Genomic DNA, 13,761 nt, shown 5'->3' with positions numbered 1-13,761 from the left:
TACAAAGTGAAGAAGTCTAAAAACTACACTGAGGTCAAATTGATTTGACTCTGGGCTGTCCTCCTTGTCAGTGCTTCAGTTCATGTGCTCTTCATCATTAAGCTTGTAACACCGTCACTTAACTTTCCTGCTATTTCACAATCTGTTCCCCATCTGTTAAAACTGCAGCGTTTGTTTAGAGGACAGAGGCAGAAATACTGCAATGCACCATTGCTGCAGCAAAACATGTGGCTAATCACTGTTACCATGGGAGCAGTGAGGACTGGTGTGAAGCATTGTGGGAGGACAGTCTGAGGTCATTGTCAGAAACAGGACCTAGCCCCTGAGGTGGTGCAAAATAGGATGGCAAAGCCACCTCTAATGGTGGTGCAAACAGTAAGGCCAGCTCTGGTATAGAAACCACTGTAGACAAGTAACAGACAGTCATATACACAGGAAAAGTGTAAAACACTGGACAGCCAAACCCTTTCAACACCGGGGACAGAGTTAAGAGCAGGGAAAACGGGCTCAAAAGTCCAAACAAACTCAAGTCCGGCCTCTGAGTGCAATTTACACCGTGTGCAAGGTTTCCTCAGAGCCCCGCAGGAGTCCGTGGGGCGTTTGTTTTGCGGGCACCCCTGTCCTCCCCCATCCGACCATTTGCAAACTCAGGCCAAAGGCACGGGGCAGACAGCGGCGAAAGGCGGCAGGGCGCTGAGGCGGCGGGCCCCCAGCTGCCAGCTGGGCGCCCTCCTGGCAGACAGGTGGCGGCGGGCATGCTTGGAGAGGTGGTCGCTGCGCATGAAGCGGCTGTGGCACACGGCGCAGGCGAATCGCTTCTCCCCCGTGTGCGAGCGCCGGTGGCGGGACAGCTCGTCAGAGCGGGCGAACCGTCTCTCACACCCCTCCCAACTGCAGACAAATGGCTTCTCTCCTGTGGGGGGATGGGGGGGGGGTTCTGTGTCATCAACAAAGCTGTGCAGAACAGTCATCCTTTAAACATTTTGTCCCATTGTGGTTTAGTAGTACAGTGTGTTTAAGTACAAATGGTTTTCATGCGTAACAAAGACAGAAAGCAAACAACTTAATTTGGAGCTAGACCAATCAGACACCCTCCATATTTATTTACTGTATATTTCCCCATACTGCGTGTGCATGTGCGTCTGTGTGTGTGTGCTTGTGTGTGTAAGCTTTGTTAACATTACAAAAAGGGCATCTGGGATATTGCTAAAACTGAGTGACGGCAGCTTCCAATGTCCCCTTTGGAACGGAGGACCTCTGTTACCTGTGTGCGTCCTGGTGTGGGCTTTGAGGTGGGAGCTCTTGAAGTAGGTCTTGCCACACCCCAGGTGGGCACAGATGTAGCTGCGAGGACGTGACACGCTGACTTGCTGGCCGCTCCTCTGCACGGGAGGGGTGAAGCCCGGTGCGGGAGCAATGGAGAGCAGCCTGGTGCCACCAGGGGGCGCTGCTGCGGGCTGCTGCTTCGAGGTCACAGGCTGAGGGAGGATGACCATGACTGGGCCCTCAGGCATCTGGCTTCCCATGAGCACCAGAGTCGGACACACCGTTGGCTGCTGATTGGCTGGAGGAGGGGGCATAATGGCTGTGACAATGGTACGGGCGGAGCAGGGCACAGGTAGCATCTGACAGATGGCAGGCTTTAGGGAAACTCCCACTGAGGCAGAACTAACAGGGATGCCAGGTACTGACCCCTGGAGGGGATCAGCAGACACAGGCAGGGAAGTGGAGTTTGAGGGTGGTGGGTATAGCTTAGGTAGGCAGCCAGAGGAAGGTGCAGTGTTTCCTCTCCTGCCCTCTCTTGTCGTCCTCTTCAGCAGACCCCAGTCAGGGCTGCGTTTCCTGGAGAACATGTCCCTCTCCCGCCATATGATTGGGCAGGTACTGCAGGTGCACGGCTGTGAGTCCGCTGTGTGCCGGATCACGCTGATGACCTGAGACCTGCACTGCGCGGATGCAGGCGGGGTGCTCTCCTCTGTCAGCCTTCTGCTCTGACACGAACCGGTCTGAACCGGTTCCGGTGACACAGATGGGGCGGCTCGCATGACCTCGAAGTTTGGAGGACTGTACGGTGGTGTCAGACACTGATAAGAAATTTAAATAAGGAAGGTTATTTCATTTGTTCAGTGACAGATTACTGGCACAGTGCTCAGAGGAAGGTTGATGATATGAATATTGGAGAAGGGGGGTCATGATCTACATCCATAAAAACAAGAGGATGAGACACTTACAAATGGTGAGTCCTGGACCTCCACAGGATCGGGCAGAAGGGAGTCCTCTTCGGGGGTGTCTGAGGAGGGCGTGAGAGGTCGTAGGTCACGGAACCTACACCACTCAGCTTTCCATGAATTCATGGACACAAAAGCCTCCACCTCTTCCATGTTCCCGTTCTCCAGGCTGCAGCTCCATCTCTTCTTGTCTTCTCTGTGACTTACACCAACCTCCATCATCTCGCCCTGAATCCACAATGAGAGGAAGCTTATTAGCTAATGCCGCCTTTATTGACCAAGAGACTCCCCTTGCCCCAAGTCCAGTTTTTGACTACAAAGGATGCATGGACACCATGCCGCTGTGTCCACTGATGATCATCAGGTTTCTGCTCTGCACTGTAGCTCATGCCTAATTAAGTTGAGTGGTTGACTGGATGGGCACTTGAGTCAATTGTGCTTTTGAGTCTCAATCAGCTGCTGTTTAAGATGGATCTATAAAGCCCTCAGGACAATGGACCTCCAGGACAAGGAGGAATCACCCCTGTCACATTGCCAGAGCTGACAAAACTGACATTCCCCTTTCCTGAGGGTGAGGTGCTCCACCTTTTGCTCCACACAATCATAAAGCTCCCCTTGCTTGATAGCAGGTTTCAGGTCAATAGAGATCAGAAAAAACTTGGCATTCCAGAAAGCTGTCCACTTCAGTACATGAGTGGGCTGAGATAGAACTCACTGGTAAATCTATACCCATAGTCTATTAATGTCCCTGTTAAATCATGACTCCCTTGCAGTGGGAGGGACTAATATTTGTGCTTAAAGGACATGCCCTTGACTGTCAAGTGCATTTCCATTTGTGAAATTAACCTATTTATGCCAGTTACACAGACATAGTTACATTTTAAGGAAAACATATTAGAATTAATTAGTTCACAACTGTTTAATAACTACTAAGAATGTATGTCTGAACGTATGTAGAAAGCATGTAGAATTGTTGCAGCATTATTTTAAAAAGATATGTACTAGAATTCATATGGATATGCTTTTGTTAGTGTCCTCTTCTTTTTAACAACAAATCATATAGTACATACAGTACAGTACAGTACAGTAGCCTACTTCAGTAATTTCACTGGCGACAACCCATACGGACACACCCTTTGCAACAAAAATAACTACTCAACCAGGGTGTCCCCCTCGGTCATTTCATTAGTGACGTGCCAGTCCCTTAATGGATTCATTCCAGCATATCCGGAGCCAAAAAACCCATCGCCGCGTCTAATGCCGACATATGATTGGTGTCTGAGCCTCCAATGGTCGCCTCTGATTGGTGCCAAAGTAAGCGGGTGTACACGTGAACAGCCCATGACCGGCTGCTGTTCTTCAGCACTAGGAGAACGTGAACTAAAGTAGCTTTAAAGTTGTAACCTCTCACCTATTTATTCGCAAACCAATCATCGTTGTGGAGAATATAATAATAGAATAAATGGTTTGACAGACAGTTCTACGTCATGGCATGGGTGTTTACAATAGCTTTGCAATTATTACGTTAAATGACTGAAATTTCTTTTCATATTTTACATTGTCCTGTTTAAGGAAATGTCAGAAAGCTGTTGCCAGATTTGCGTGGGCATTTGATCATACGGGCCTAAATGAAGCAAAATGCCTGATGTGAATCCAGTTGCAAAATCCATAGATTTGTTTCTCTTCTTATTTTTAAAGCACAAAAGCTACGAAGTTATATCACAGGCGCGTTATCATTGATTATTTACTAATCAGATACACTTTTCTCGATAGCACAAAACAAGCCAACCTACATCAGCTAACTGCTTACCTCATATGCCAACTCTGAGTATGAAGCCACGCAAGACAGCATCTTTATAAGCGATGTATCACTCGATATCCAACGATCGTTGCAACCTGAGCGTTGTCGTCAGTTAACCCACCGTCGCCGTCCAGCAAAATGTAACAAAGCATGTTTCTCATTAACTTATCTCAATTCCATTCAAACAGCATGTCAGCCATGGGGGCCGAGGAGGTGGCACAATTCGGTCCAAAACCAATCACAAGTTAAGGTGTGTGAGGCATTAGCCAATAAGAAAGCACGACACGCATGATCAGGGGCTGAGGAGTGGCGTGAAAATTCTCAGAAACCGGCGTGCTACAAACTGCAGAAGGCGTGACAGTCCAGTGACTATTCTGGTATGTGGCTCATATGTTGGTGTCATCAAGTCCGAGTCACGTACGTACTACACCCTCTCTTACCAATGAAAGTCCAGCAGCCATTAGATGCGAACTAAATAAAATGTAGTCATTACATCCTACTCCTGATCATACGACGATTTTTATTTAGTTGTCAGTGAAATATTAACGACGCACTTTGAATTTTACCTTAAAGAAGAGTTTTAAAGTGAAAGAGATGTACCGCGTAACGGTGATGCTGGTACTTCGCTGCATCATTAAATTCCTGTATCATCTCTGCTGTAATTAAGTGCAGATATAGTTATTTTTAGCACTTTCTTGCGAGCCTCATCTATGTGCTCTTCATGAACACATAGAAAACATTTTACAACAATATGCATGTAAAATCACATACACATTTGTTTCTTTTTTAAACATGCAACTGTTAAAATAGCATTAGCAAGCTTTCATATATTTGAGAAAAAATGTACGCTTGTATTTTCACTTTGAAATCATCCTTTAAATCATCATCCTTGAAAACATACATTTATAGGCCAGTGTGTGTGTGTGTGTGTGTGTGTGTGTGTGTGTATTCCACTTGCCTTTTTTTAAGTGTGCAAGTGTGCAAGGAAAGCCATAAGCAGATACAACACGCTAATGTGTTGCTGTTCTGTGTAGTTGGCAGGGTCGACTGGAAGGCCTGCAGAATTAAACTGCTGCCTGGAGAGGTGCAGAGAGACAGGGAAGCTCAGCGAGCCCAATTTGGCACGTCCACCATTTCTTTATAAATGTTTACTAAATGTGACATCCGACTAGAGGGTCCCCTATTGTGCCCAGAGTTTGAGAGAAATGTGCGTCAGGACACAGTATGGTCAGTGGCACAACGGATGTCATTTGTGAGTGACAGCTCATCACACCACATAAGGTCAGGTTAAGGATGGGAATGCTGTTTAAAAGCAATCAAGAGCAGTGCATTGCTGTGCACATCTACGGTATAGTTTTTATTGCTATAATTACATTCAGTTGTTGAGGATTCTCCTCATCATCGCCCAGGTCTAATCATATTGCAAATGGACAGCAATGTTGTTGTAGTAGTTGAGAAGCAGGGCTTGTAATCAAAAGGTTAATTTATCCAGTGAGTCATTGTTTCTGTACCCCTGGGCAGGGTATGTAACATAAATTGCCTCAGCTTAATATTCAGCTGTACAGATGGATAAAATTAAATACTTTAAGCTGATGTAATTTTCTCTCAGTGAGAGTGTCTTTTAAGCAAGAAATATAGTGTGAGGCAACTATAAGCCATTTTTCCCAGGGAGACCCACTGTCTAGTTACTGTAAGCCATCCCTGCAGCAGAGAGGTTTTTTCAGATGTTTAAATTAAAACACAATTCAACACAGGTTTCACAAAATACCTGTTGGATAAAACATTTTAAAAACAGGTTACATTGCAACTATGAATGAGCATTGGAATGAAAATCGAGTCAGAAGATGTCAGGAAGTGCACAAATTCATTCTCAAAAACAATATTTTTAATTTAAGCTGAAATGGTAATAATATACATAATTAAAAGCACCATCCATATTTGTGTTCTCATTGTCTATGAGAATGGAACTGCCAGCTCACTGGCTATGACACATGCTGTATGTTTGTTCCTGGGTCACTGAGGCCTTTTATGAAACTTATGTGGTGGCAGGTCTGGTCCATATGAAGTGGGTGAAAGGTAATTATGTCAAGTTGCCTCTGGCATTATATCACCCACAGAGAGCCCCAGTGACATTTCTGTTTCGCTGAATTCAAGGCCCAGCCTTGAAGTGTACACACACAGTGAAGGTCACACAGCACTTACATCACAAACAGGTGAAGCGCTAAAGATTGGGAGGATTTTTCACTGTGTTAGTGGAACTGCTCTTCAGGTTTCTCCTGTGGTAATGAGCAAGCAGGTGGCAAGTGGCTTCTAAGGTGTGTGTGTAATCAAATAGGTAGCAGCCTTTAGATTCCTCTAACAACCAGCTGATTCGGTCATTTGCAGATGTTCACCTTATGAATTTCCTCATTTGGTCATATCCTCTTGCCGGCTGGCTGATTTGAGGGCTCAGCCAATGTGCACATGCATGCCTCAGCTGTGATGGTGTCTGTGAAAGCATTGAACTGTGTCCCACATTTACAGCTCCACAGGAGGTCTCTTACCTGGCAGCTCACAGGCCTTCAGGGTGTGTGTGTGTGTGCATGTATTTGCATATGTGCTTGTGTGTGTAGATGTGTGTGTGCACTGCTGTATTTTAAATTCTTGCACATCATGGATTATTGTACACTTCCATACATGTTTTATGTAGAAAAAATGGCAAGGTTCCTCAGCCAAGAGTACAGCAGCAATCAGTCAGTTTAACCAAATTACATTTGAATTAGTGCTCTTACCAAATTATAGAGGGCTTCAAAAAGGATGTTTCATATAATATAGTTCATAGTGGATATAACTGAAAGTCAATCAGGTACCCTAATGCAATATGTCATATTGATTAGTAAGATACGCTGTCACTTAAATGAAAGGATGACATACCACAAAAACTCAAAGGTTAGTGAAGAAAAAAGAGGTTGAGTCTCCTTGTGGGGAAAGTGAGCATTTGAGAGTGAAGTGGGTATTTTAAGTGGATGTGGGATTTCGGTAGCGTCTGACAAAAAGGACTAAAGAATAGAAAATAGAGGCCAGAGGCCAACATGTGGTAAGTGTCTGATAATAAGAAGTCTGGTGGCTTTACAGTGCCATAATACAGCCCACACCAAAGTGACACAAGTAACCTCATCAGCAGCAAATCTCCAGCAGCATAGCTGTGTATACACATTACAGAGAGGAGGGTTTTTAGCAGATAAGACAGCTTTCAAATATAGGGTTTTGATCTTGAGTCAGGTACCGAGGTAGTCTTGGTCCGCTGCACATGATAAGGCAAGGCATTCCTTTATTTCAGCGGCCGGTTTCAAAATGCCTTGTGACCTGTGTTAGCCTCTGGCATTTTGGAAACGACAGGAAGCTGGCTGTCTGAGACTGTAAGGGTCTAGCAGGGCTGTATGGCACAATGAGTTCAGTCAGGTGTAACGGTGTTCATCCTTTTCATGCTTCTTGGGTATGGAATTTTTTTTTCTGTATTTAATGGAATCTGTAAGTAGCGGCGTTTCATCTATAAGTCCCTAATTCTAAATAAATGAAATACAACAGGTTTAGCTTTGAAGTACGTTTTATGCTGGCTCATGTTCAGTGGGCAAAAGCATTAATGTTGTCAAAATTTCTCAATAGGTTTCTTCAATTCCTGTTCAGATATTCTCTGCTATCACTTTATTCAGCAATGGTATGGCACAGGTATCTCATCATCTACCCGACCCTTTTCTTTTCAGTTGGAAGTTAAACCACAATGCTCAGACTTTGCTGGGTCTACATACTTCTGTACACACTGACCCATAATGAGAAAAGCAAAGGTGAATGTTGTGGGTGTTCTACACCATGTTCTTATTTAGTTACTCTCTCTTTCGTTCCAGTCTCTGACCTCACTTTGGTGCCACGGTAGTCAGGAGATATGTTTGCCCATTTATACACATTTATACCAAAGGTCATGTGCAAACTCAGTGACCAGAGCTAAAAATAAGAGGAGATATTTGTGGTGCCATTTGACTTGGCTCTGATTACAAGGTTTTCAAGAAGAATATTTTAACTAGACTAAAAGCCAGTCTTTATACAGCACTGAAGCACACAGAACTTTTGCCTTTTCATTTTGGTCAGTTCTGAAGCTTGCTGTATTCTTTTCTGACTGACATATTTTCATATTTTTCTGATCCATCCAAATTTTGACCATCATCATAACATCTTTTTGTGGCTCTTCCTTTTTACAAGCTTAATGTATGTATGGTGAAAGCATAGGTCAAACAAAGCATCACTTAACAATATGCAGACCACTAGGCATTTGTAATGTTATAACCTATGGTTCTTTCGAATAATACCTTGCAATATATTCTCATAGACCATAATATTCGTCAAGAAATTCACTAAAAAATTATAATTGGGTTCTGCATGAAAACCAGAGGGTATTGTCTAAGAGAAATGTCAAGAAATAGCATTTAACATACCCTTGTTTCTTCAAAATGTCAACTTTCCTCAAATGCAGTCAGCATCCACAGATTTATTCACTGACTCAACTGATCTGTTGCTACTTTAGATAGAGGGTCATACTTTAGCTTTTGTTAATGTTAAAGCCAGGCTCACTGAACATTTGCATTATGGCTTAAATACTTTCTTGGCATTTAACGGTTTTGTCACAGGCCTTATTAAATCTTACTGTCAGTAACAATGAAAAGGATACTATGGAAAAAGCACAGTAACAGTTCATGTTTCAGAAGCAGTTAATCAGAAGTGTGTTAATGGTTCTTTGACCCTCAAAAAATGGTGACTTATGGGATGTACATCAGATGCCAACACATGATCCAGTAGGTGAGCAGAGACTTGTCCTGAGCATGTGTGGATTTTCAACCATCATGCACTGACTATAGGGATTAGATTTACACTCAAAACCGAGGACAAATCTGGTCACTTATTATAGTGATCCAAGCAGTTTGTGTTTACAGGGAAGTACCACCCCATTCCGCCATTCTGCGAGAGTCAGATTAAAGTCTTTTTCCTGAGACAGTATTTCCCTCTGCATGTTGGCAGCAGCAGAGCTATCTGGATGCTCCAGCCCCTGTTTCCTGCCCCTGATCTCCTCTAGTCCTATCCTCATTGGCTGGCATAAAGGCCTGGCTGCTCTGGCTGGCTGGCGGGTTCACTGTAATCGGATTCTTATGAGATGAAAAGTGACTGTTTCTCTCTCTCGATAACCTTATTTTTTTTGTTGTTCCAGTCTGAGAAAAGGCTTCCTGAGAATGATTTCTGCAGTAGGAGGCTGGGGAGGGGAGAGAACCGCTGACACAGCCCTAAGGGGCCCCTTAGTGATGTTTGCCTGTGATGCCAGTAATAAGGATTTATGGACTCTTCCTATTAAGGCTGAGATGACCAGCTTTGCGCCACAGGCACTTAAAGCTTGAGGGCAACCTTCTGGAAATGAAATTCAAGACTGCCACCTGTTGGTGAGAGATTATCTCACACTTCTACACTCTCAGTGCTTTGGGTACTATGTTCAAAAAAATAACACTATTGTAAGGTAACACAAGATAAACTAAAATACCCATTTAGCTCAATGTAAATTTTCAGATTTTTTATCATTTTGTGACTGTAAAATTTGTCCTTCAGCAATGTACAATGCCAGGGTAAATTGTAAGACTGGCCAATTTCCTCCAACATTTGTACAATGATTCTTTCATATATTTAGATACTAATTACAGAAACAGTTTTTGCTTATCTCCTCATCTGTTTAAACAAAATGGATCAGAATGGATGGATGGATCAGTTTAAACAAAATGGATCAGAAACACATTTGGAACATGTATGTACAGGGCTGTTTAATGGATGAAAAATGTCATAACATAACAAGCCTTTTGTATTTTGTATTGTGTCAAAATAAAACTAGGATCTCTCTGGGTTTTTTGGAATTCAAATTCTCACATATCTTATTGTGCATACATATAGAACATACATGCAAATGATTATGCATTTTTTTCAAAATGTATACTAAAAAAATACTGGCTTATGTATAAATATGAATCTGCTCATCTCTCAATCTCTCAGTGATATAACTGAAGGAAAAAATATCCTACTTGGCCTTGCTCACATGGCCTAAAGGTGGTACTGATATTGGTCATGCTCCGTAGATGTATATAAAGAATTACAAATACATGTAAAACTTACAAACAAACGTAAAAATACAAGAGTAGGTATGTCTGTAAAACATCAGGGCAAGGATTTTTCATGGTCTGCTGATTTATGTCCCTGTGCAGACTCTCTTAATTAATACAATTACCACATGTTCCCATAATTAATTAAAAACTGTCATCTGAAACAGATGACTCAGCACGCACCAGCATGTGTGACAGGTCATTGTGGAATATATGATTTTAATGCTGTTCTCATCATCAAACTGGGGACGTGACTTCTCTGTCAAAGCCAAAATGAAGTTCAGCACAGTTTGTGCTGTACCTACCCTATGTTAATGTAACTCACAGCAGTATTCTGAAAGGCACTTTCACAAGATTCAGCTACTTTGAAAAGCACTGCGGCAGCCTGGGTACGTGTGCGGCCTGTGAAAATAAGCAGGTCTGAGTCAGACACTAATTGAGAAACTCCAGGGAAAACGATACTGTCAGGCTGTACTGTACCATCAGGTTCAGAGCTGGGGGAGGATCTTTTCTGTAACGGCATTTATCATGTAGGGGCATAATCCACAGGTGTGTGAAATGCTCTGACGCAGTAAACAGACATCATTTTCTTTTTAATTTTCAATAGAGCTGTCCTCCAACCCATCCAAAAAAATGCCAACAGCTGTCAGTCTTCAAAGCCTGATGCTCAGAAGATGTTGTAATTGTCTGCATGCGTATCCCAGGTGCCTAGGGAAAGTTTCTTTGTTCTTGATGAGAACAGTGGAAGGCTGTGTCTGCCGGTGGCATGAACTAGGGCTGTCTTGGAGGCCTACGGCTGCATTTTGACCTGAACAATTCAGACCTCACTTCCATCTGACCCCAAGTCTAAGGAACAAGACGATAATGTACGCTGGATCAGAACAAACATGAAATACTCAATATCTACAATTCTAATTGATAAAAACAATGTACATCATATGGTAGATGAACTTCTCCAGACAGAAGTGTTTTTGTCTGTGCATTCTTAAGATAAGTTAACATTTCAGCTTTTTGTGTCGACATTTTACAGGAAAGATTTTCCACAAATTGTAATACTTTTACTCTCAAATGCTACGTGGCAGCCTTCTTTAAAACTGGCAAACAAGGGCAAAGTGTATTTCGCTGGCTCTGTTGACCTACATTTGGTATCGTCAGAATTGTCAGTTAGCACAGATAAATCCCCATTGAGTTGCTTGCTTGTTATGGCTCAGCTCAGCCCACCAGGGAATTCCTGACAGACGGTGCTCCTTCACACATCTGTGTCTTGCACCTAGAGCTATTGTTTGTCATCCTCTTTCTGAACAGCATCAGACTCGCTTCCAGTAATTCCTCCTTCACTGACAAAACTAGTCTGTACAGAGGCAAGGGGAATGTCCTGTAATCCAGTATTAGCAGAATTGTATAACTAAACCATCAATGCAAACTGTTCAATAATATCTGATGTAAATCAGCAAAAGAGATTCCATTTAAACTCCCATCCACAGGCAAACAAAGGGTACTGACCATTACAAATGCAAATGAAAACAAAGGACCACTCCCATAAAGACACTTTTAAAAGAGTTTCTAATATTTGCTACATGCTTGAAATTTATTCTTCCAAACTGAGGAGACTTCTGGCTGCAACCTGTCCTCCAACATTTGTATAAAAGGAATCCATATTCGCTTCTGAATCCAGCCTTTTATTTATTTATCTGATTATCACCTCATCAGTGCAGATATTGCATTAGAATGGAGATATTTCTAGATAGAGAACATGGGGAAAATGAATATTTACAGATTTTAAAAGGCAATATCTTTTTACACAGTATCAAAAACCAGATGTGGTGCCTGTGACGAAGTCCCAAAAGGCTCATCAGATCCATGGTGACAGTCCTTATTCCACTGAAACATGCGCTGCCTTCACCCCTCCCCCTGCTCAAAGCCTGGAGCTGCATAACAAGCCACTTCCAATAAGCTTCATTACCATATTCTCCAGCTGAGCTGCCCTCTCACTCCTGCAGGTACACGAAAACAGTCCAGCTGCTTCAGCGGGAGAGACGCTCAAGCTGACAACCATTCAGTGCACATATACTGTTTGAGCCTGGCCTGAACCAGGCCTACAAGAAGCAAAGGTTTCGGATATGCGTTCACTCCGCGAGGGTGGCGCAGCACACGGCCGAGGCTCATCCTTCTGAGAAGGCGAAAAGCTTGTATAAAAGGAAGTGTTAAGCATACAATTTTACCATCAGCCTTTGGGCTTGCTTTGGGAAGACATAGCAAAGCAAGTATGTTTGGGGGGGAAAGAGTGACTCTGGTCCATAAGTCTTTCAAAAGAATTTACATGACAGGCAATTATCTACAATATGTTCCTGTCTTAAAATAGCTGTTATGTACATTTTGTCACATTCTTCTCCTTATGATATCCATGGCAGTTGAAACTGGAAATAACTGTTTTATTGTTTTTGATATATGTTTCAGGTGTGTATATTCTGCCTTAACATGTGATTTTTCAAAGCTTCCAAATTGCTTGACAGCTTTTGACATACGCTTGAATCCTCTGTAGTCTTTCAAAATATGTCTGAACAAATGCCTTTCTTTGTGGTGGATCAAGTTTGCTGCAACATTAATGCAAAGGATTACAGAAATGGCTGTAAGCAGGAGACATCTTGGTTATAATGGGATTAAGTTTACAGGAAGGAACAACTTTATAATCCAAGTCTTTAGTTTGACATGTCGGAGAGTTATTTAGCTATTTGAATTATTTGAGAAAGAAAGAAAACTGGCAGGATGATCGTCCTGTGTGGTATGTTGTTAAATGGTGGCTAACTATAAACAAACGGGTAGGTTATGGCAAGAGCACCCTTAGCCCTTGCATAACACATCTCCTATACTTGAATTACTTTATTTAGATGTACAAAAATAATACTGAACCAAGAAGGACTGGTAAGGAGTGATGTTATCGGGGGTGTACACTTTATATTGCTGTACGCAAAAGAAAAAACAGCCCAGCTGATTAACTTAACAGAATGCAAACAGAAATTGTTGACCTCCGGCAAACGTAATGAGCTTGTCTTAATATAGAATAGCAAGCAATGCCTTTAGCATGGGTCTGCCGTGGAGGCGGATATTAAAAACTAAGGTCAAAAACGAAGGCATGCACTTTATCTGCAGTTTGAGTTAACTGTGGTAACGAAAGAAGAGCAATAAACCATTGTCGTGTATTTATAATGTATATCTTGTTAAAGTAATGTTTATTTTATTATCTAGAACAGTTATACCTGAATAACGCAGTATATGATCAAATTTACAGAACAAGGCTAATGAAAAAATTGATCGTTTCCCTGGTAATTTTCACTAGAACAACGCTCCACCACCGTGCGCTCCAGAGACACATGCTATTACCACACGTTCGTTGAAATCACCGCCCAACCTAATTAGATTCCTTTCCTCAGGTCGCTTTCGTTTTACGATCCAATCCGGACCGCGTTTGCATGTTTCCGTCGTCTCACACTGTCCAATCAGCGCGGAGCTTACATGCGCGCAAATGAACACAGAGGCGAGAAGCTGGTAAAACTAAGATGGCGGA

At 42.7% G+C, this 13,761-nt stretch overlaps 1 protein-coding gene across 1 annotated transcript; it reads right to left on the bottom strand.

The window, feature by feature from the left end:
* Window positions 1-601: 601 nt before the first annotated feature.
* LOC118769203 (Krueppel-like factor 10) lies at window positions 602-4,146 on the bottom strand. Its single transcript, XM_036516233.1, has 4 exons — window positions 4,039-4,146; window positions 2,232-2,456; window positions 1,265-2,084; window positions 602-913 (listed from the first exon to the last, which is right to left on the bottom strand). Exons 1-4 carry the CDS (start codon window positions 4,078-4,080, stop codon window positions 648-650), a joined length of 1,353 nt encoding a protein of 450 aa, XP_036372126.1. The 5' UTR covers window positions 4,081-4,146; the 3' UTR covers window positions 602-647.
* Window positions 4,147-13,761: the final 9,615 nt, after the last annotated feature.

This window comes from Megalops cyprinoides, chromosome 21, assembly GCF_013368585.1.
Source record: "Megalops cyprinoides isolate fMegCyp1 chromosome 21, fMegCyp1.pri, whole genome shotgun sequence".
Lineage (NCBI taxonomy): Eukaryota > Metazoa > Chordata > Actinopteri > Elopiformes > Megalopidae > Megalops > Megalops cyprinoides.
This window is presented reverse-complemented; position numbering and strand designations above follow the sequence as displayed.